At 35.1% G+C, this 24,157-nt stretch overlaps 2 protein-coding genes across 4 annotated transcripts; both read right to left on the minus strand.

The window, feature by feature from the left end:
• Positions 1 to 3,105: 3,105 nt before the first annotated feature.
• Positions 3,106 to 8,526, minus strand: LOC122311496 (pyridoxine/pyridoxamine 5'-phosphate oxidase 2). Of its 3 annotated transcripts, none has more exons than XM_043126074.1 (7): positions 8,348 to 8,526; positions 8,186 to 8,235; positions 8,048 to 8,105; positions 7,614 to 7,646; positions 7,416 to 7,511; positions 3,450 to 3,614; positions 3,106 to 3,366 (listed from the first exon to the last, which is right to left on the minus strand). In XM_043126074.1, the coding sequence occupies exons 1-7, from the start codon at positions 8,474 to 8,476 to the stop codon at positions 3,265 to 3,267; spliced, it is 633 nt and encodes a 210-aa protein (XP_042982008.1). In that variant the 5' UTR covers positions 8,477 to 8,526; the 3' UTR covers positions 3,106 to 3,264. The 3 variants fall into 3 exon arrangements, with proteins under 3 accessions (XP_042982008.1, XP_042982022.1, XP_042982016.1); XM_043126088.1 differs by having other exon boundaries at positions 8,326 to 8,525; XM_043126082.1 differs by lacking the exon at positions 8,048 to 8,105 and having other exon boundaries at positions 8,326 to 8,526.
• A 13,149-nt stretch (positions 8,527 to 21,675) lies between these two features.
• Positions 21,676 to 23,503, minus strand: LOC122311518 (transcription repressor MYB6-like). Its single transcript, XM_043126099.1, has 2 exons — positions 23,169 to 23,503; positions 21,676 to 22,768 (listed from the first exon to the last, which is right to left on the minus strand). The coding sequence occupies exons 1-2, from the start codon at positions 23,299 to 23,301 to the stop codon at positions 21,966 to 21,968; spliced, it is 936 nt and encodes a 311-aa protein (XP_042982033.1). The 5' UTR covers positions 23,302 to 23,503; the 3' UTR covers positions 21,676 to 21,965.
• Between the last annotated feature and the right edge of the window lie 654 nt (positions 23,504 to 24,157).

Here is a 24,157-nt window from a genome sequence, read left to right on the forward strand (position 1 = left end):
TCCCTCTGTTGATAGATTGAAAGTTTTAGAATATCATTTAAATAATTAAATTTACCTGTTTATATTAGTTTAAATTTTTGGAACGAATGATTAGTTAGCATAATATCAAAGCTTAAATTCGAACCCTGACTCTATAATCTATCTAATTTAATTAAATATTTCACATATTGCTCCCGCTTATTTGGAAATCAATATACTTACATATTTTTATAGCCATTTCACAACTTTCTTTTAAATTGAGTAGTTATGTCAACTTTGAATTATTTTAAATGAATTGGGACATGTACATTGGTTGATTATAAAATGAGTTGTAAAATAATTATAGGTGTATGATTGTCCTACTTGTTAGTGTCGTGTTTCACATACTTTTAGGCCGAGCTCTCAGCAACTCGGGTCTTCGATCTTGGGCCTGCTAACAAAAAAAAAAAAACCAACACAAGACGGGGAGAGTTGTGGTGGTTGTCGGGGAGTTTCCGATGCCAAAGTTAATATTGTCTTAGAGTTTTGTGCGAATGAATACAAAGTTCAAATAGAGTTTTCAATATTTGGAAATTGCCTTTTATATTTGATTTTGGGGGTCAACTGCCCATGCACCGTGTGAGGGACGTGTCCCCTCAACAGTTCCTTTAGTCAGATTCCTTTAATGCGGCGTAGCTTTTAGAATAGTGCAATTAATGCGGCGTGGCACCTCTTGTCCCATTTATCCTATTGGGTGCACGCCATCAAGTTCTCCCTTTAAACCAAAATTAGTTGCAAAAATTTCTTTATTAAAGTACGTCCACGAGGAAGAGTCGCTCTTCTTGCCCATGAACTTTCCAAGAACCTGTCATCGTTATTCTGCCTCAGAGAACCGAACCACACTTTCAAGATGGCCTTTCTATACATATAATAATAAGCTTAGGAAAATAAGAGAAAGACCCAAACAAACAACATGTGGCTGGGGACCTCGTATAATTTACAAAGGGATCTCAAATAAATAAATTCACACATTGATATAACTAATGTCATACGTTAAATTTACTTTATAATATAAATAGTTTTGCAATCTAATGTATCACAATGAGCCACATCAATTTATGAGTTTTCTTTCATGACATCTCTTTGTAAAACAAAGATTTCTCTTATTTTTTTAATATTAGGAAACTCACTACAATACTGATTAATGATCATTTATTGGTAGACTATACAACCTTTGTTTTTTGGGTAAGCAAATTTATTTTAGTATAAAATATGCATGCATCCCTCGGGATTCCATTACATCTGTTGACATCCTCAATGCTTTCCAATATTTTAATCACACATCCCATGATATCAGATTATTCTTATATACTAGTTTCATTAACTGATTTTCAAAACTACTACCTAAAATTAATCACATTATAGAAGTTCAGTAAGTGAATGTATAGGGCGCATGCATCCCCTCTACCTAATTTTCACTATAGACTTTGATAAAAGAAAAACTTGATACAATTACTCGATTAGAACAATAGGGATACCACCTAGGGAGTAACTGAAATTATTAGAAACCACTAGACTAGTGCCGGTAAAACAGCTTAAATCACATAGGTAATAAGTCATGTATTATACTCCAGATTTTATGTAAAGATGTCAAAAGTAGAGTCGCAAGAATTTAATAACTCTGGCACCTGTCCAAAGCATGCACTTCATCGGAATTGTACAAAGAAAATGAAAAGTACTCATTTCAAAAAAAATGAAAAGTACTCATTTCAAAGCGTATAAAAAGCACAATGAACCTATTCAATTAGCACAACTCATAAGCTTTCAATCCGTATTAGAAGGCCAATGCCAAAGTTTTTAATTACTATAACTACAGCTGGGCAACAGTGAGGGTAGGCATCATATGTTCATAAAAAAAAGAGTAGGCGTGATATAATAGAGGATAAATATAATGGTAATTTTAGCTAATTATCTGCCCCATGCCAGAAGGTCAAGGAAAATACAAAGAACCTGATTTTTCCTTTTATATGCAAGTCTAAATGAAGAAGGGTGGGTAGCACCCACCCATGTTTGAGGGTCACATGGTACACTTCCATTTGATACCATGAAGATTTAGGATCACTACTCCAAAATATTAGCAAATTTATAGGGATTGATGCATACCTTAAAAATATATAGTTTCCAGTAGGTGCATCGCAACAAGCCACCCCTGGTCAGCTTCTACCAAGCATAATCTTGCATCAGTTGTCATCCCACCGCCCCAAGATAACATGATTGATAAAGCACAGATCTGGGCATTTCAAGTTGTCTCATCCGCCTAATAAATTCAGAACCATATTCATTTTTACACAGAAACCACAAGACCATACTTATCTCAAACTCTTCTGGAGAGATTGAGAACCAAAAGAAAGCAGTAAATTATATGTAGTCCAAAAGAGTAACCAAAAACGTAAAATATCAATCTACGGGTAGTACTTTAATGCAGTAAAATAAACTTGGGAAGTACTAATAGTTATCTGTAGACTGTAAAAGCAGATTTGTACTGAAAGCAACTAATATTTACTAGGATTCCACTAGTAAATCATCAGTAGAAACACAGTTTTCAATGGGGAATCTAAATCTATATCATTTTGATTAGGGAAACCAGGAAATATTGTTCAGGCAACATGTTCAGCTAACAGCACAATCTGTCATATTTCATAGCATAGAATGTACAGACAATCCTACCATCAATACATTGGAAGGCTGGTACAACCACCACTCAGGAAAACATACATTTGGGCAGACAAGTGACATTCACTGCTATATATATAGGTTCAGTCATTTTCTAGCCCCAGCAGGGGGCATTCATTTAATCCCTTCCATAGAAAAGCCTCTTGCTCAAATGAGTATTCCGCGAACTAAGGTAGGAAAGATACCACTTCAGGAATATCCAACAGGTATTCCACCAATCATGTCCTTTCAAATGTTGGAATGGAATGCTCATTTAGGCAAGATGCTTTGCATGGGAGGCTAGTTGACATCCAAAATGTTGAATCAAAGGCTTCATCAAAGAGGTAAGAGTACAACTCTTAGCTGTTTCACTACTAGTCATAAATTGTACTGCTTGATGTAGAGATGACTAAAGAATCACAATGAAAAGTCATATATACAAAAATGTATCTCCATTTTATTCTTATAATATAAACTTATATGGTGCACTAGTAAAAGATCATGAAATAGAGATATCTTTATAACAAATTTCATAAAAGATTTCTAAATTGAAACCACGCTTCATATTGGAATCCAAAAGTTACAAAGCATAGATTATGAATTGATCCTCTGGGAAGTCCAGCACTTTTCTCCATTCAAACTCAGTCCAGATGTAAATTTTATTCTCTGGTTACTCTTCAGATTCAAGTAATCAACCTGCACATAATTTGAATTTCAGCAAATAAAGAAGCAGAAAAAAAAATTATTAAATGAATACAAGAGTATAGAAGCTAAGAAACCTGATCTGGATCTAAAACCAGCAGAGAGAATGTACCAACTGGACCTGTAGAATGATCCAAGAATTCCTGGTCCTGCTGTTCGCTTAGACAGGGAAGACCAGGACTAGGCCCCAAATACAGCAGTCTTGATTTCAGAGAACTGGCATACCAAGATTTTTCTCTTTGCTGTTTGAGTTCAATTTATAACATTAGCATCTGAGCTTGAAGGAAGGTCAAAGAGTGACTAGGTGAAGTTATAATTAGGGGTGAGTTCGGTCCGGTCCGGTCCGGTCCGGAGAGGTTTTGTGGACCGGACCGGACCTATTCGGTCCAGGGTTTTCCCACCCTGGACCGGACCGAACTCCATCAGGACCGGTCCGGTCCGGTCCTATTCGGTCCGGTCCGGTCCGGTCGGTCCATTCGGTCCAAGGTTGACTTTTTTTTTTTTTTTTTTTTATCTAATGACATTTTTTTTAATATTTATGTAATTATATTGTAATATATTTAAAATATATACATATAGTATTATATATATATTAGTAATATGCTAATACTATTAGTCTATTAGTAATAATACTATAACTAATAAATATATGTAATAATAACTATACTATAACTAATAACTATATGTAATAATAGTAATAGTAATAACTATATATTTATATAATATGCTAATATTTAATGACATTTTTTTTAATATTTATGTAATTATATTGTAATATATTTAATATATATACATATAGTATACTATTATATATATTAGTAATATGCTAATACTATTATATAAATAATATATATAAATAATATTTATTTATTTTTATTTCTATTCGGTCCGGTCCGGTCCGGTCCGGGGTGAAAAACTCCCGGACCGGGACCGGACCGAATCTTTTCGGTCCTTTAAAAATGGGACCGGACCGGACCGGACCCAATTCGGTCCGGTCCGGTCCGGTCCAAACAGTGCCGGTCCGGTCGGTTTTGCCGGTCCGGACCGGCCGATGCTCACCCCTAGTTATAATGCAAGTAACACATTGTTCACACAAAAATAGTCCAATATAATATCTGCAGGGCCAAAATTGTTGGAAGCCAGGTTTCACAGTTTTGCTTAGAAATTTGAGGTGGCCTTCTACCGGGCCAAAACACCTGCAACACATTCCCTCCTTCCCCAACCACAGGGCAACGCCATCCTTCAGTCTCCATAATAGATCCAGCTGCTTTTGAACCATTCAGGAAATCTCCACAAAAGAGTTTGAAAAATTACCTCAGAGTTTTGTTCATGGATGGTGATAATTAGTTTGATGGTTATAGCGATAGAATATGGTGGATCTGGCCTGGACAGCTGTGGGATTGATTAATGTTTACATTAAGATACTGTGGGTATGATAGAATTATTTTTTATAATGAGGAACCCTAGAAACCATGCAAATGCAACATATTCCTTCTAAAGTTGTATGCTGAAAAAAAATTTGGATTTAGCCAGACTTTGTCATGGTGAAGGTAGTGACTTCACTTACCAAAAAACGTATTGAATTTGACTGGTGTTTATGGAAGCCAAAATTTATCAGGCAATGACCTGGTGAGGGTTTTATTTGTGGAAACATTGGAGTTGAATTCATTCAAAATTTTTTCAAAAAAAAATTTTTGACATGAAGTTATTTAAATTTTGTTTGACTTTGATGTGTCTGAATTCACAGAAGTACTGTTTTATTAATGAGTTGTGGTGAATGTAGAAAATTTGTAAGAGCATTTTGGTGAGTGGAGTTAAGGTGACAGTAAGTTGATGATGGCATAGGGTTCAAAACAATTCAAATTCTCTAATAGATTATCCAAAAGAGAACATTTAAAATTGCCATAAGTTTAAAAACACACTTATTTTTTTCAGTCCCTTTCCTTTTAAAACTCTCAGAACTTTCAAGCTTCCAGTTCCAGAAGTATCCCAAATGTTTGAAACACAATGCAACTTCATGTCCATAGCGGTTAGAATGTTTCATAATATTTTTAAAATTTTACAACAATAGTTAAGCTTTTCAAAGTTCGTTCTACATTTACAGAGTCGTCCATCTTTCAGTTAGTTCTTTTCCTTCACTTTCACAGCATGTTAGAAGACCTTTCCTAAAGGCGGCCCATTTAAACTGAACGCTTATCACTGTGCAGCTTAGAATCTGTTAAATGTCAAACTGGCCTTCTCTTTTTACAACCAATGGATATTGATACTTGACAAGTAAATTAACAATGAAACCTTATCCTCAAACTTTTACTTCTTGTCAACCTTTACTGCAGCCATATTCAGCCTTCCCTTCTCATTAACTTATTCCCACCCAATAATAACCAGATTTCCAGGGTGAATGTTATAAGATAACACCACGCATATTGTGATCTAAGAAGCCATTTCCTCAATTAACTGTTTATCCTTTATTCAGGATAGAAGTAATCCCAGAGTTGAAAAGGATAGAAGCAATCCCAGAGTTTATCTCATGTAAAGACCAGTGTGAATCTCAAGCAAAGAACTAACTGCTATGGACGACATCATGTCCATAGCAGTTAGAATGTTTCATAATATTTTTTAAATTTTACAACAATAGTTAAGCTTTTCAAAGTAAGTAATACATTTACAAAGTTGTCCATCTTTCAGTTAGTTCTTTTCCTTCACTTTCACAGCATGTTAGAATACCTTTTCTAAAGGCAGTCCATTTGAACTGAACGCTTATCTCTGTGAGCTTAAAATATGTTAAATGCCAAACTGGCCTTCTCTTTTTACAACCAATGGATATTGATACTTGACAAGTAAATTAACAATGAAACATCAAACATTATCCTCAAACTTTTACTTCTTGTCACCCTTTACTGCAGCCATATTCAGCCTTCCCTTCCCAATAACTTATTCCCACCCAATAATAACCAGATTTCCAGTGTGAATGTTATAAGAGAACACCATGCATATTGTGACCTAAGAAGCCATTTTCTCAATTAACTGTTTATCCTTTATTCAGGATAGAAGCTATCCCAGAGTTTATCTCATGTAAAGGCCATTGTGAATCTCAAGAAAAGACAGTATAGCTTTTGCGACTGAAGTAGTCCATTTCTTAGATTACCTTTTCACTCTTTGCCTGAGAGAAGAAAGGCTTTTAGGGTTTCCCAATTTTGTAGGGCATGAGATAAGCTACAGTACAATGTTTCATATGCTATTCGATATGATCTACTTGAAAAACCTTTCGTTAGCATTATGCTTCAGACAAAGACTCTAAACTAGGATACTATATTGAATTGCAACCTTAATATACAAAGATTGAGGGCACAATATCCAAAGACAGGTTATATTTGATGGGATCTTCTATATTCAATTTCAACTCATCTCCCTACTTTTCACCAGTCCTTTTAAGAGTTAACAACATAAAGAGACGTGGAAAGCACATAATTTTCAGGTTTAGTGAAGGGAAGTTAAAAATATTGAGCACATTTGAGTACCTCATAGTTCAAAGCAACTATAAGTTTAGAAGCTTTTTTAACATCTCAAGATGATACAGTATTGGTTATCTGTCTTATCTAACATCAGCAGTTAGCATAAAATGTAATGTGAATTGCAAATGTTGATACCAACTGCAAAACAAAGCTTTACACGACAAAATTAAACCTTTTTTATGATGAGGAATCCTGGAAACCGTGAATAGAAACATGTCTTTTACCTGGTCAAATCCCCACAACAAAATTATACTTAAACATGATGATAAGGAAGTTACCAGGTCACTGATGTATGTGATAATAAAATCCATAAGTACCACAATCCGAACCTTGTAATAAGTTAGCAAGCCATTATCATCAGCATGTACCATCAAATGCACACACTTGATGAGCACATTACAAAATGCGAGGAATAAATCATATAGATCGCATTGTACCTAGGATGAATTCAATAATCTCTATGCTATCATAAAAATTACAAGACCTGTCATTTACAATAAGCTTGAAATTGTGAAAAGATTAAAGCCTTACCTGGAGCTCGTTGAGATCAGGATTTGATTCATCGAGGATATCAATTTTTCCATTGACCCGGAATTGCTCCCAAGAGTCGGTAAAATACCAGCATATCTAACATCAAATATGGATGCGATAGAGAAGTACAAACAAATTAAACGCAAGTTCTTTTTTTTTTAACATTAAATTTGGAAGGATAGCTTAGGGAATAATTACCTCAGCATATGGGCAATGCCTAAGCTCTTCAATCTGCATTGCCGGCCGAAAAATAAAGTCCAATGATCAATATCACAAATAACACAAAACTAGCATACCGAACATATACACACAAGGGCATGAAGTGAAATACTGATATCAACAAAAATACTGCATAGGCTTTGGATGGGCAGTGAAAAACAAATTGGAATGTAAAATGGCAGCAAAACGAGAACTTCTATTTGCATAATTTAAGCCAAAAATGGAGCTCAAGAGCTTAACTCTCAATCAAATTCACACTCAAATCATATAAATTTTAGGCAGTTCAAAAAAAATAAAATAAAATAAAATAAAATAAAAATAAAAATAAAATAAAATAAAAGAGTTGAAATCTTTTATAAGAAGCAATAAGTACCTAGAAAAATAGAATAGATAGTAAAATAAAATAAGAGAACCTTATGAGTTCGGTAATCAGTGTGGATTTGGATCTTATCAGTGTTCTCTTCAAGTCCTCTGAAAGCCAACAACCAAGAAAAAGAAAGAAAAAAGATCATAACTCCAACTGATTGAAATAGAGAACAGATTGAGATCACCTGAAAACCACAGTGCGATTCGAAGGTCTCCCATTCAATCCCACAGTGGCCTAAAAACCACGGCAAAGGTAACATCGACGAGATTAACGATTGCAAATTTGGCTTGAAAAAGAAAAATAAAAGAATAAAAATCAACGTACAAGTTGAAAGAAGGAAGAGTGCCTGAGGTGGGAGTTGGACTCCAATGCGTTCAGAAGGAGCTGCTTCCATGGCCCTGTTACGGCTTCCATTGCTGCTATTCTGTTCCTCTCCGTTCGTCGGTAGAAACGGAAACGTTATTTCTAAGAGCATTCACGATGCCTTCCTCCTTCGAAATACATTAATTTATCCAATTCTAATTTTTTCTATTTTACGAACAGACTTATCTACATCAATTTTTCTATTTGTTTTTTATTTAAAATTATTATTTTGATCATAAATTTTAAATATTTCCTCAAATTTCTTGAATTTCTTCTTATCTTTTAATATTTATAATTTCTCATATATAACTTCATATAATTTTTATGCCCCATTTAAAATTAATTCAAATTTATAAACCAAACTAAAATTGATATTAATTAAAAATATAAAAAAAATAGAGAAAGTTATGTCCTATTTTAAATTACTTGTAAAATAATTGAGAGAAAAGCGATATAAAAAAATATACCTTCCAACAAATTTGGCTATAGTATTTTTTTTTTTTAATCATAAAATGAGTAGACATGGAACAGAGCAAGTCCTCCGAGGAATCCAATGGTTGCAAAACTAAACGGCACCAATGCCAGTGTTTCAAACCAATTCCTTAGCATCCCAATAATCTAGTTCCATTTTTCAATACTCTTTAGTGGATTCTTCACTAGGAAAATGCAGATGGATAAGCAAATAAGACCAGAACTTATACTACAGAAATTAGGATAAAGAGAAAGACAGAATTTAGAGGAGAGAAATGAATTAAAACTGTTTTACATGTGTGAACAGTATCATCTAAATATAGTAGAATTATTGGAAAATTAAAACGATTTACAACATCCATTAGATCTCTATTTTGATCAACATTCTTCATATTTTACATAACTGTATTTTACAGTATCCATTGGAATGCTCTATAGGGTGTTGTTATTCAACCGCTCACTTAGCCCCCTCAAGTGTACCCCCAATACATTTTAGTTTTTATTTTTATTTTTTTTAATGTTAAAAAACACACACACAAACATGCACTAGTAGTAACTTATTAAAAATATTTATCAAAAAAAAAAAAAGAAAAAAACAAAATACAATAGCGGTAACTTTGAGTTGTACACTCAAGAAAGCTAACTAGAATTTTCTGTATATATTTTACGATTTTGCTACTTGGCTACCCAGCAAGTACCGTTGGGCGTGCTCTCTAGTGCATTTGCATTTTTTTTTCTTTTTTCTTTCATGCATTTTTTAAAGATCTTTAAATATTAAAAAAATATACAAATACACTAGTAGCCACTTTCTTAACCATTAAGAAAAAAAAAATTAAAATGCATGAGTGGTCAAGTTCAAGGACAAAAATATGGGCAAACTGATTTAGGCCATTGCCGAATAGGTCCTCTCCTGATCTCTAACAGGGTGAGGTTTTTCATCCCTTCAGGGTGAGGTTGTTTCCTCTTCTTGAGGTTCTTGCTTTGCCTAAGACAAAGCTGGTGTCTCACTACTGTGAGTGTCAAAGATTTCAGCAGGATTGATGAAGACCTCTCCCGCAGATGGGAGTCACTAAAGCTCACTAATACAGAGCAAGGGGAGATAGTCATTACTAAAGAGCTAACTTATCCAACAAGCTCTAAAGGTGAGCACTGCCTCTTGGCCATGGTTTTCAATGATAGAACAGTTAATAGAGAAGCCTTCAAAACCACCTTAGTAAAGGTATGAAACTCCGAGGGGTGGCTCACCTTCAAAGACTTTAGTCTGAATAGGTTTTTAATGGAATTTCAACTCATGTCTGACAAAGAGAAGGTGATGAAAGGAAGACCTTGGTCCTTCGATCGACACCTCATCTGCTTAAGTGAGTCTGATGGCATTATCTCCCCTTCAGAGGTACAATTCAAGATGAAGCCTTTCTGGACACAATTCCACAACCTCCCTTGTGCAGGAATGAACAAAGAAGTGGGAAGCCTCATTGCATCTAGCTTGGGAAGAGTGCTAGATATTGAGGTAGACGCTGCAGGTTTTGGTTGGGAAAACTATCTAAGATCCAGAGTAGAAGTCAACATCACCAAACCTTTCCCAAGAGGACAGTTCTTCAGACTTGGTGCCCGGCAACACTGGTTAGAATTTAAATACAAGTGCTTGCCAAATATCTACTTCAACTGTGGTCCCTTAATGCATGGGAAGGAAACCTGTTCAGCTCCAACGCAACAATCTCAGGACAAGCATCAATATGGACTTTGGCTTCGCACTTCACCATCTATGTCCAATAGTTTTGCTCGCAAGAAATATGGTGGCTCAACTGAAACCAACCACCAAGAAACTCAACGGAGGGAAAGCTCCGAGGAAGAAGATGTCAGAAGTACAAGAAATGGTGATCCCCATCACCTGCCATCATAGTGACACACGTACCGAGGAATGCAGTTGAAAACCAGGATGTCACCATACCTACTGGAAAAAGGTGTTTTTATTACAAAAAGATCAGGTCCAAGTTGCTAAAAACAATACCTCTGTTTCCAGGGAACTCGTGACACGCCAACCTAGCTACTTTGCATAGCAATACAAAGAACAACTTTTCCAAGGTGCCTAACAACATGATCAAACTGGTTAGTCCCCTACCCCCTTCTGGTTTAGTCCTTGCCAACGAGAACATGGAGCTGTTTGAACTTTTACCAGTACCAAACCTTCCAATGTCCTCTAAATATGGTCATCTCTCTGGTCCCACCATAGTTGACCTTGAGAATTCAGCCCCTAAACACACCTACTCTAGACAATAGGGACATTGGAAAAGGAAAGCCAGAGGCCATGGCACGGCCCTTTCTAACATCTCAAACAATATACCACCCCCTCCTTTGCTAGACTCTGCTAAGAGACCAGCCATGGATATGGTGACCACTCACTCTAGTAGAACCAACAAGAAATTCAAAGCCCCAACTCATGCTTGTTTTGAGCCTCAAACAGGAATCCACGGTGCAAACTGCTTTGCAGTCACATCAGCCCCAATGATATACTTGAGTTGGAACTGTCGAGGGCTTGGGAACCCTTGAACAGCTCATGAACTTCACCAACTGGTGAGGTTAAAGCATCACAACTTAGTTTTCCTCATTGAAACTAAGTGCAATAGAACTAAGATGGAAAAAATAAAACTAAAAGTGGGTTTTGACAACTGTTTCAGTGTTGATAGTAAAGGGAGAAGTGGCGGGCTAACCATGTTATGGAATTTAGATTTTGATATTGAACTTCTGACCTACACTAATTGGCATATCTCAGCCCTTGTTAAAATGCCTAGTGAGAACTTAATATGGTAGGTTATTAGCTTCTATGGCCACCCCAGTACTTCAAAAAGGATTGGAAGTTGGAGACTCCTTAAAGCCTTAACACCTGAGTCCAACATCCCTCGACTTTGTCTGAGTGACTTCAATGAGATCACTCATCAGAAGAAAAAGTTTGGGGCATCCATTAGACCTTACAGTCAACTAGTAAAATTCAGAGAAGCACTCAATGATTGTGGTCTCTTTGACTTAGTCTATACTGGTGACAACTTCACATGGTCTAATAATCAAGAAAGGAGCCAATTTACCAAAGAGAGACTTGATAGGGCCTGTGTTAATTCCCCTTGGTTAAATTTGTTTGATGCCTATGCAGTGCACCATCTCTCTATCACACAATCTGACCATGGACCTCTCCTTGTCTAGATCAAACCCCTAGCCCTAACCCAACCCAAGAAAAGGCCATTTAGGTTCGAGTCATCATGGTCCAAGCAAGAGGAATGCTCCATCCTTATAGACAAGATATGGAACTCCTTAGCTCCTCAGGATGGGCCTTTAATAGCACCCTGCAAAATCTCAAAATCTGTCAAACGGAATTGAAATCATGGAGCAGCCTAAAGTACAAAAATCAAAGTAGGAACCTAAAAGAAAAATCTAAACTCCTAAACTTCCTACAAGAATAGAATGATGGATCATCAACTAAGGAGATCAGAGGGGTGCAACAAGAAATTAACTCAATTCTGGATGATCAAAACTTGAAATGGCAGCAGAGAGCCAAACATGCATGGTTAAGTGAAGGAGGCAGAAATACAATCTTTTTTCACAAGTGTGTAAGCCAAAAAAAGAAGACCAACACCATAACAAGGATCCTATCTAGCTTTGGCCAAGAAATAAAGGACCCTCACACCATTAGTTAGATTTTCCAGCTGTTTTTCAAGGACTTGTTTACTACCTCTTGCCCAACCAGAATTGAAGAGTGCCTGGCACCAATGAAGAAAGTAGTAACAGATGAGATGAATACTTATCTATCTCAAGCATTCACTAATGAGAAGATAAAAGAAGCCATTCTAAGTATGAACCCTATAGGATCACCTCGTCCTGATGGCTTTCCAGCTTTGTTTTATCAAAAGCATTGGAGTTCAATGGGCCAAAAAGTTACTAAAGCTGCTCTAGCAGTCTTGAATGGGACCTATGGAATGACCAACTAATGAGACACTCATAGCCTTCATTCCCAAGAAGCAAAACTCATCCCAAGTCTCTGACTTTAGACCAATAAGACTCCACAACGTCTTCTAGAAAACAATTGCCAAAGTTTTAGCTAATAGACTAAAGTCCATACTATACAAGATCATCTCCCCAACTCAAACAACTTTTGTACTGAGCAGACTAATTACAAACAATGTGATTGTAGAATTTGAATCACTCCACAGAATGAATGCTAGAATGAAGGGTAGGGAGGGTTATATGGTTTTAAAACTCGACATGAGTAAAACCTATGATAGGATAGAGTGGCACTTCTTGGAGACTGTTTTGAAGACCATGGGATTCACAGCTTCTTAGATCTCTTTAATAATGAAATGTGTCACCTCAATATCCTACTCATTGATTATAAATGAAGCACCATGGCCATCTTTCAAGCCCACCAGAGGTATAAGGCATGGGGACCCATTATCCCCTTACTTCTTCATTCTATGCACTGAAGGCCTAAGCTGCCTTCTTAACAATGCAGAAAATTTGGGGTTCATCACTGGTCTCCTTATTAAGAAGAATCACCTGCACATTAACCATCTCCTTTTTGCAAATGACTCTCTCTTATTTTGCAAGGCCAATTCGATTGAGTGGAGCCATCTCTATTACCTCTTGGAGTCTTATGAGCAGGCTTCAAGGCAAAGGCTGAATAAAGATAAAACATCAATATTTTTCAGCAATAATACTAGACCAAAGACAAGGGACATTATCCCGAGCATAGTAAGGATTCGAGAGACAACTTCTTATAAAAAATATCTGGGGCTTCCCTCCCTAATAGGGAGATTTAGAGGTCAGACCTTGAAAGGAATTCTTAACAAAGTCAAGTCCAAACTTAGAAGCTGGAAGACCAAACTCCTATTTCATCAGGAAAAGAAACCTTGATCAAAGCTGTGATCTAATCAATTCCTACCTATAGCATGGGCATGTTCAAATTGCCAAAGAAACTGCTTCATGAACTCAGTAAACAAGTAAGATCATTATGGTGGAGAAAACAGGCTCAACAACAAAAAATCCACTAGATAGCATGGAAGCAAATGAGTAAATCAAAGAGATCAAAAGGCTTAGGCCTGAGAGACTTTGAGAACTTCAACAGTGCCCATCTAGTTAAGCAATTTTGGAGACTTATCTCCTCTCCAACCTCCCTTGCTGCTAGAGTTTTGAAAGAGAAGTACTACAAGGGAACCAACCTATTTTCAAATCGAGCTAGCTCAAATTCTTCCTACCTCTAGCAAAGTTTTGTTTCTACCATCCCCTTACTCGACAGTGGACATATTTGGTGAATAAAATAGAGAAGACACAAGGATATGGTTGGATAAGTGGATCCCAAAAGAATATACTTTCAGGACCTAGAGCCCAATCAGGTTCCTATCTGTAGATATAAGTGTGGCAATGCTTATTGACATGCGGTCCAACCAATGGAACCAGCAACTTGTAAACTCCATCTTTAACCAAGAAGAAGCAGCCACCATTATGAGAATCCCTCTCAATCCTCTACCTAAACCAGACAAGCTAATTTGGAGGTGTACTAAGTCAGGTGATTTCACTGTCAAAAGTGCATACCATTTAAAAAATGCATTGTCTAATCAACACTTGGGACAGCCTTCTAAGGACACAAGGAAGGATAGACCCTAGACAAGAATGTGGCATCTCAACATACCCACTGCTACCAAAAACTTCATATGGAAGGCATGCCTTGATGGCCTTCCCACAAGAGCCAAGCTACTCTAGAGGACAGTCATCAGTGATGATTCCTGCCCAATCTATCTATCTCAACTAGAAACAGTTGAACACACCCTATGGTCCTGCCCCTCAGCCCAAGATGTTTGGTGTAATAGTGAAAGAAAACTCTAGAATGCAAACCAGCCATCCCATACTTACACCAACCTTGTGGAAACTCTCATTGAGGAACTTGAAGATGAAGAAATGATATCTTTTGCCTTAATAGTATGGAAAATATGGAATAGGAGATATGAACTCATCTTTAAACAAACCTTCCAACATCCCAATTCTCTTATCTAGGAAGTAAAACAGCTAAGGCAGGATGTCATCCAACTCGATCCACCAGCCTGCAAACTCCACTCTAAGCAACCAGAGTACACCCCCTCAATGGATAACTCCCTCACGAGGCAAACTTAAAGTCAACTGGGATGCTGCACTTGACAAGACTCACTGCAAAGCTAGATTTGGTGTTGTCATCAGCGATAGTGAAAGCGAGGTCAGAGCAACACTGAGGAAAACCCAACCTCTTTCTTGATCCTTTGCTAGCAGAAACATATGCAGCATTTGAAACTTCCATTTTTTGCAAATCACTAGGCTAGAATGATCTCATATTGGAGGGAGACTCTCTTCAAGTTGTCAACTACCTAAATGCTAGCTCAAATGCTGAGTCCTATGTGGGGACACTAATTAGGGACATTAAAACTACTTTAGACTCATTTACTTCATGGTTTGTAAAACACATTGTGAGAGCTAGCAATAACATAGCTCATGCTTTTAGCAAAGATGAACTCGACATCATTGGAAGTATCTCCTCATTGGATACTGTTCCCTTTTGTATTAGAACCTTGTTATGAATTCAATCTCTTAAGACATTTAAAAAAAAAAAAAAAGGCAAACTAGCATTTTCCTATCTTATATGTGTGCAAGTGGGTGTATCTTGAGTGGGTGGGCATCCACACCTACCATTCGCTTTCTTTTTTTTCTCTCCAAACCACCCGTCTGCCTTTTTGGTGCGGGCAACCTCCATGCCCATGTTGTATAGATCCCTAGCTAGAGTGCGGCCAACCGGATATGGGTACACACCTTGCATTCCTAGTGGATTTATCATTTCTCATTCAGAAATAGTGTATTTTTTCAGTAATAACACCAGCTTGGAGTTTGACTATTGGGCAGAAGCATTCTTAACTTCTTAGAATTTAGAAATGGAAAATGCTACTTTGCCCTTAGGTTTACCTCTTGGTTTGATCCCTAGTGTATTTTATTTTATTTTTAAATGTTTTAAAAAGTTATTACAATTAATTTGTGTAGTTTTTAATGTTTAAAGAATGTTAAAAAAATGTTAAAACAAAAAAGGTAGAGTGCCTAGCGGTCATGTGTTATTAAAATATGTGCTATCCAGTATTCCTATACACCTTTTATCTATGCTAAAAATACCTCATAATGTCATACACAAATTAAATCAAATTTCTTTGGATTTCCTGTGGGGTGGTAAGGATGGCAAAAAGAAAAAGAAATGAGTGGCATGAGATATTGTCTACAGACTTTCGGAAGAAAGTGGTCTCGATATTAGGAAATTGGAAGACATAGAGAAAACTTTTCATATGAAACTTGTTTGTCAATTTTTATATGGTAATTCGCTCTAGGCTAATTTATTTATTTATTTATTTATTTAATAAAGCCCCTATTCACCCTTTTCTTCATAATCAAGTCTCTTATGAATCTCACTTTTAGAAGAATTTATAATCTTTAATCAAAGCGGTGATTAGAGACTCGAACGGATTATCAATGAAGGCAAGATCTTGTTTAGTTATGAAAACTGGTCATCTTTAGGGATTATTGGTGAACTCTTGGAAGTAACAGATCCCTATTTAACTATAGATAAGATCTTTTCTAATATAGGTAACTGAGAGAAAATACAGGAGATAATGGAGAATCTCATATGTGAAGAGCTGACACATTTGTCTCTGTTCAAGTCCTGATATTCATATATCAAGAGCATAGCAAAATGGCAATTTTACCACCTCGTCAGCTTGTCTATACAATCATGATCCTAAAGAAAAAGTGTCATGGGCTAAATAAAATCTGGCATAAATTAATTCCAAGTAAAATCTATATTTTTAAGTGGAAATGTATGTTTAATGGTTTGGCTTTTGACCAGAATATTATGAAGTTGCATATTTCTATGGCCTATAAATGTGAATGTTGTCAAGCGGTTGATTGCAAATCTTTAAATTGTTTGTTACTTTTAGGAGAGATTCCAGCCTCTGTTTGGAAGTATTTTGAGGCAGCATTGGGCCTGAATCTTGTACCCAGCAATACATTGCATAGTAAAATTTAACAATGGTTATCCAAGGCTCAGGTGGTTTCACAAATCAATGTTGCGATTGGCATCCTCCCCTCATTAATAAGCTAGTTCTTGTGGTTATAGAGATGTAAAGTTAGAATAGAGGGGGTTAGCCAAACTAGAGAACAAGTGTGCTAAAAGATAAATAATTTTTTAGCTCAACTCATAAACACCAAAAGGATTAAGCCCTTCACCAAAAGCTTAGATGGGGTGATTTTACAGCAACTCGATTTAGAGAATATTCTTGTCCAAAAAAAGTCTATGCAGATATTAAAGTGGATGCGCCAGGCTCAGCAATTTGCTAAACTCAAAATTGATGGCAGTAGCTTTGGTAATCCTGGTTGAAGTGGAGGTGGAAGGATCCTTCGAGATGAGAATGGTTATATGATTTTCGCCTTTGTCCGGTTTCTATGGTATTAATTCTAACAATTTTGTAGAGATAAGAACCCTAACTGATGGTCTTAGGTTATGTGCGGAAAAGAATATTAAGCACAATGAGGTTGAAACGGATTCTAAACTAGTGGTTAATTGGTGGGAGAAAGGTGGGCAAGTTCCTTGGCGTATTTAGAGATATTGGAAAGAAGTTAGAGAGACGACTCTCTCAATGGTGATACATATTTATCATTCTTTTAGGGAAACGAACCACATTGCAGACATATTAGCTAAATTGGGCACCAAAGAAAGAAAGATGTTATTCAATACTAGAGACAATCTTCCAAAAGCCATTAAGGGAGCTATTGGGATGGACCAAGTAGGTTTACATGAAGTTTTATGACATCGATAACAAGGTGTTGAGTTTAAGCATGTTCTATTATTACTTTGTCTTGCTTTGATTGCAGGTTTTTTTGTTTAAGCATGCATTGATGTGCTTTTTTGATTTGGTGTGTGGTCTGTGTATTATTTTTAGTGGCTTCTTTTAATTGTGTTTTTGCATTTCATTTTGATACCTAATTTTGGATCTTAGGATTATCTGTAATACCAACTATCCACCTATAACCACAGTTTTGCTCCACCACAAGTGAGGACATTCAATAAAATTGGGGTACTATCATTTTTTATTTTTTTTAAAAAGAAAAAAAGTATATATCTACATGCATATCTAGATTAATACCTAATTTTTCATAAATTGTAAAGACATGGTTAGTCTAGAAAATTTTTGTAAAAGTAAATTTACAAACTAACATGACTAGTTGAAGTGATATATTAGATTGTAAAATAATTTTTATTGTGTAATATATGGGTCAATCGTATCACCTCAAACCATATCATTTTTTAAGTTTGTTTTTTTGTAAGATTTCTATATAGATCTAATACTATTTCTCATATATCTCATCACAAAATTGATGGGCCTCAAGGTGGACCGAGTCTTAAAGATCCATTATAAGTTTCAAATGGGTCAATCATAAGGCCAAGAACTAAGAAGATCAGGGAAGTAATGTAAGAATTTGTGCAATCTACTTAGGATGAAACTTGTAAGACTCCAACATCTAAGATGGACTTAATAGAAGGAAATCCAGTTTTCAACCACGTGATACTAGCTATGGAAGACATGAGTTAGGATTTATTATTGAGCTTATTATTATGTTTATTGTTTCTTAAGCTTGGAATTTTTGAATATTTGGGTTTGAGAATGTTTGGCCTAAATATGTTTTATGTTTTATAAACTAGGGTTCTAAGAGAAGTTTTTAAAGGTAGTTTAGGAATTATTTTAATTTTCAGCTAGGGTTTCTTTTGGAAAGGCATTGTATTTCACCCAGAGGTATTTTAGGAAAGATCCTTAAACTTTTAGTTTAGGGTTTTATCTTGTTTAGGGGAAGGGTTACTGTAGCGCGGCACTATTTACGGTATTGTAGTGCGGCACTATTCACCAAGGATAATTTTGAGAAATGTGGTTTTATTTTAGCCTAGGGTTTTATTAGGTTTTTGTTTAAATACACTTTGTTGCCTCATTTTAAAAGTTTATGAAATTTGATGAATTTTATTCATTGTTAATTGAGTTTATCTCCTCTGATTCTTGATTGAACATTTAAACTTATTAAAGGTAAATCAAAATTTTTGTGGCATTCATCTTTTGTAATCTGAGTTCTTGAGATAGGTTCTTCAACGAGTCTAAATTTTAATACAATCTAAGTTCTTGAAACGAGTTCCTCGATGGATCTAGATTATTCTATCTATTAACTTGATTTTGATTTTCTTATGTGAATTTTTAAATTGATTGTAGGTTCAAAAAATTATAATTTTGTGGGTTCATATAAAAAAATACACCATATATATAACATGCCATGCATGTTTATTAGAAGTAATACCTATCAACTTTTCATATTATAGCTTTGATCCATTTTAGGAACCATTTCATCAAAATTAATGCCACTTTTAAACTCGAATTTGTAGTGCGAACTTTTCTCAATCCATCACATATGCATTAGCTAGCATCATGTGATTTCCACTCTTGACAAAAAATTATTAATTTAGATCTCGTTTCATTACACAGTTTAGATGAGATGAGATGAGATATTTTATTAAAAATTGAATAAAATATTATTATAATATAATTTTTTAATATTAATTTTATTTTAAGATTTGAAAAAATAAATTGTTTATTATATTTTGTATAAAAATTTAAAAAAATTATAATAATTATATAAAATAAAATAAAATGATATGAGATAGTTTGAATTTAAATATCAAACTAGCCCTTAATTAATTAATTGCTGTTAAGACTTCGTTTTTAATGACATATATAGTCTATATATAAAAAATAATATCAGTGTCTACCCCATAATGTGACATGCACATAAATATTGTTTAAAATTTTATTTAAAAAAATTGAAATATTCCTCGTTATCTAAAAAAGCTTAATAGTATATGATAATTATTAAGTTTTTAAATAAGCTTTTTGGTTATATCGTTGTGCCGAAGCTATTTGAAAGTTTCAAAACTGGCCAATCCAGTCGGATTACTTGTTCGTGTCGTTCACGGTGCTTGGCTCACATGCAACAACGTACTGATGGCCATTGGACATTGGATGGTGCTAGCTGGCCTACCGCCTAACAATTTAACAAATGTGAGTATTTTTTTTTTATTATTATTTTTAAATATTTTTTAACATATTTAATTATTAAAAGTATATCATTTCATTAATTTTCTTAATTATTAAATTAAATAAAAAAATTAAAATATTCTAACGATAACTTTAAACGGTAATATCGTGAGGTTAAAGTAGCATTTTGTTTAAAATTAATGGGTTTTTTTTTGTTTAAAGTTTTCTGAAACTCAGAAACTTCATAAATCTGAAAGCGCTGGAATCGTGGACCCAGTTTTGCCACAGTACCCTTTTGTAGCCGTCCACGAACTTTTCTTTCCATAATTTTGTGTCTGGTAGCTAGAAGTTACGAATAAATAAATGCTGTGCTCGATTCTCATCTACCAATTTTGTTACAAGCTGGTGTCACGAGCTCATCTAACCACTTAATAAATTCGCCTGAAAAGACAACAATAATTGTCCTCTAAGATCCTCTGTACCACGTACAATGATATTCTGTCTGTACGTGTAAGACTGTATGTGTATATGCATAACTGTATTTTTGTAACGATTCATAGCCTTCCATAAATATAGGAGTTATTTGGATAATGCAATGACACGTAATAATTTTAGAAGAAAATGAAGAGTTAAATAAAATATTATTATTATTTTAAAATTTTAAAAAATTAAATTAAATTTTAAAAAGGTTGAATTATTTATTATATTTTATATAAAAAATTAAAAAAATTAAAATGATAACATGAGATGAGATAGTTTTTCATTCTAAACAGCCCTTTATTTATTCAGGATATTAGCAATTACAATGGTTCTTTCATCTTATCTTTTAAACTAGATCACAAAAACTTATTTTTTTTTAAATACTAAATTTTTTAATAGGTAATTTATCAGCTTATTTATTTTTTCTTGATACTATTTAAATCTCAATGGACATTACAAAATAATTGTTCAGTTGTAAACTTGTAATTAGTTATCTCATACAAAAATAACTAATTTATTTATTTATTTATCAAAATAAGTGTTTTAATGATATATAATCCGTCACGAATAGTTATTTTTCTTATAATGACATTTATAACTTGTTCTAGCTTTATACAATATTGTTATATATACTGTTAATCTTGTAATTTATAATTAAGGTTGTCTTTCATTTTCATATTGGTTTGAATATATGGTATCCTTTGACCAATCAATTTTAGAATCCAAGTACAATGCTCAAAGGTATCGTGAGAATATGCTCCGAGAACCTTCCAACGGGGCCTAAATCCGCACTCATGATGTAAGCAAAATCATTTGACATTCGGTATCAAGAGTCCGTTACTCTGCCGCCTGCATGTTAATGCTGGTAAAATGTTTAAAATCATTTTATTATTTCTCTTTTAATTTTTTTAATTTATATTTGTTTTATCATTTTAAAACATTTTAAAAAAATATAAAAAAAATCAATACATTAAAAATAACTTCTTTAATCATTAAATACAAAAATAAAATAAATTTTTTTTGCTGAACGGTCAAATAGGAGCGGCATGGTAGCTTTATTCTTGGTGCAATTATAACCACGCTAGCTATATATTTATTACACATATACATATATATATATATATAGCTATATATACATGTAACATGCAACAAGCTGTACGGTACCTCCACGTACATAGCTAGCTAACAAAATATAAAACACCAAAAAAGAAAAAAAAAAAACAAATAATGGAACAAAATATTTGACAAGGACAACGCCACATATATCACCACTATCATGATCATACAACGCCACATATATCACCACTATCATGATCATAGTGTTATTTATGACTCTATAGACATGAAAAGTGAAAAAAACCATCGATTCTAACCTAATTAAGTTGGTCGGAAGGTAAGCACGTGAAATATTAACCCATATTATTTTGATTCAAACAACCATTTTTTTTTTCCTTTCACTGTCGAAGTAGTGAAACCTTGAAGCCCGGCATTGACGTGCAAATTTCGTAATTTGTTTCCATTCTACTTCTTTCAGAGCAGTAATGATTCAGCAAAGGAATCTAATTCAACTTGGCTTTCTTCTGCCTTCAAGAGCTCGAAATACTCCTCGCACAGCTTCTCTAGGGAGTTGTGATCTCCTGTTGGTAAATGAGATTGGAGATCAAAATCTGAAACATTATTGACAAGACCATGACGATGATCTCCACCACCAATAAGAAAGCCAACCCCATTTTCCTGGTCCCCCCCATCTTTGAAACCATTCCATGGAACATCTTCCAAATGACACCAAGGAATACCTTCCACTTTTGAACCAAAACATTGAACATCTTCTGATCTTTCCTGGCCCGAAGATCCACTGTTTGTACTGCAATCGAAACTTTCATTTCTTCGTATCGGAAAAGAAGCGATCCTTGTGGGCTTGGGGAGATGAACCTTTTGCTTCTCGGACTGTATATTTGCCATGCCTTTGTTCTTCATCTTCCTGTTGTTGCTTTTGTTGTTCTTGTTGGTGTTGGAGTTTTTGTTTTTGATTTTGCTGGTCTTCCTCTTCAATTCATGGCCTGGTTCCGTCGATTTTTTGTCGGTATCAGGGTCAGTACTCCCTTGGCCAATGATTGACAATCTCTTACTGAGATGGGTATTCCAATAGTTTTTTATCTCGTTATCAGTACGGCCAGGAAGCCTGCCGGCAATGAGAGACCATCTATTACCAAGAAGGGAATGTAATCGGATAATAAGGTCATCTTCATCAGGGGTGATATTCCCTCTCTTTATGTTTGGTCTTAGGTAGTTCATCCATCTTAGTCTGCAGCTCTTTCCACATCTAAGCAGGCCTTCATCCACACAAGTAATTTTTAAGAACAAGAACAGAAGATAGTGATCATAATAATAATAAAATTTCATTGAAACATGAGAAAAATATCATAACTAAAGTGGCTTTCTAGCCCAATAACACATTAAATAAATAAGATATGGTCATTTCCAATCCAAAAGGAATCCTTGGTACAGGGGAGAGAGAGAGAGAGAGAGAGAGAGAGAGAGAGAGAGAGAGAGAGAGAGAGAGAGAGAGAGAGAGAGAGAGAAAGGATCCAAATGAGATGACAATCAACGATTCGGGTACTTATTTAAAAGGGAATTGAAAAGTATACTTTGTTGCTCATTTGTTCGTGTTTGGAGAAGAAGATAAAGAAGAAAAACAAAGAGCAAGATAGTAATTAAAAACAGGTTAATTACCAGCTTTTTTGGGCAAAGATCGCCAATGACCTTCACCATGAGCTTGAATATATTTAGTAAGCAATGTATCTTCTCTAGGAGTCCAAGGACCTCTATGCAACCCAACCTTAGAACAACAAGGAGCCCTTCCCATCTTACTCTGTTTTGCTTGATATCCCTAGCTCTTACTGTTCCTCTAGAGGAGACCTGATTTCATATCGTGAGTGGAGGAAGTGATGATGATGATGATGCTGAGAGAAACAGGAAGGGCTAAGGAAGCAAACAGAGACGGATGGATGCTCTGAAGAGCACGAAGTCTTCAATCCTTGCTCCCCCTTATAAATTAAAGTTTTTGCGAAGCTAGAACATTAATTTATGTTATATTCTTAATATTATATATATATATAAATATATATTATCTATTATATATATATTGCCTAATTATTTTCTATGCAAATTGCACGTAACCCAACCACCCTTCTTGGCTATCTGCCCTTCTGCGGCAACTCCACGTGCCGACGTAACTATTGTGATTCAATGAAGAATATGGGTCTCATGGTAGCTAAAAATCATTGAGTCATGTATATTTGACTGCGCGCTTGGCATCAACCCACGTAGCTATTAATATGTATTGACGCTCCACTTCTGTACTTAGTGCTTGACGTATATTTTCTAAGAGGCAAGGGAAAAAAAAAAAAAATTATCGAAACCAAACAAATAAAATAAATTCAAGGGAAGATATTTTTCTTTCCAATGATGATCACCATAAATTAATGGCCACTTGTTACTGGTCTAAGATGGCATGCAGTCAACTAGACCACGTTATGTCCATGGGCGTGCGCGCGGTAGGGCGAGAAAGTGAAGGAGACCGGATGTCATATGCCTCCCGAGAAAGAATTAAAAGGCTTCATTTAGGGGTGATTTAGATACTTGCGTGAGATGAGATGAGAAGAGATGATTCATAAATAATAGTGAAATAATTTAATTGATATATTTTATAGAATTCTAGA

This window comes from Carya illinoinensis, chromosome 1 (assembly GCF_018687715.1).
Source record: "Carya illinoinensis cultivar Pawnee chromosome 1, C.illinoinensisPawnee_v1, whole genome shotgun sequence".
Lineage (NCBI taxonomy): Eukaryota > Viridiplantae > Streptophyta > Magnoliopsida > Fagales > Juglandaceae > Carya > Carya illinoinensis.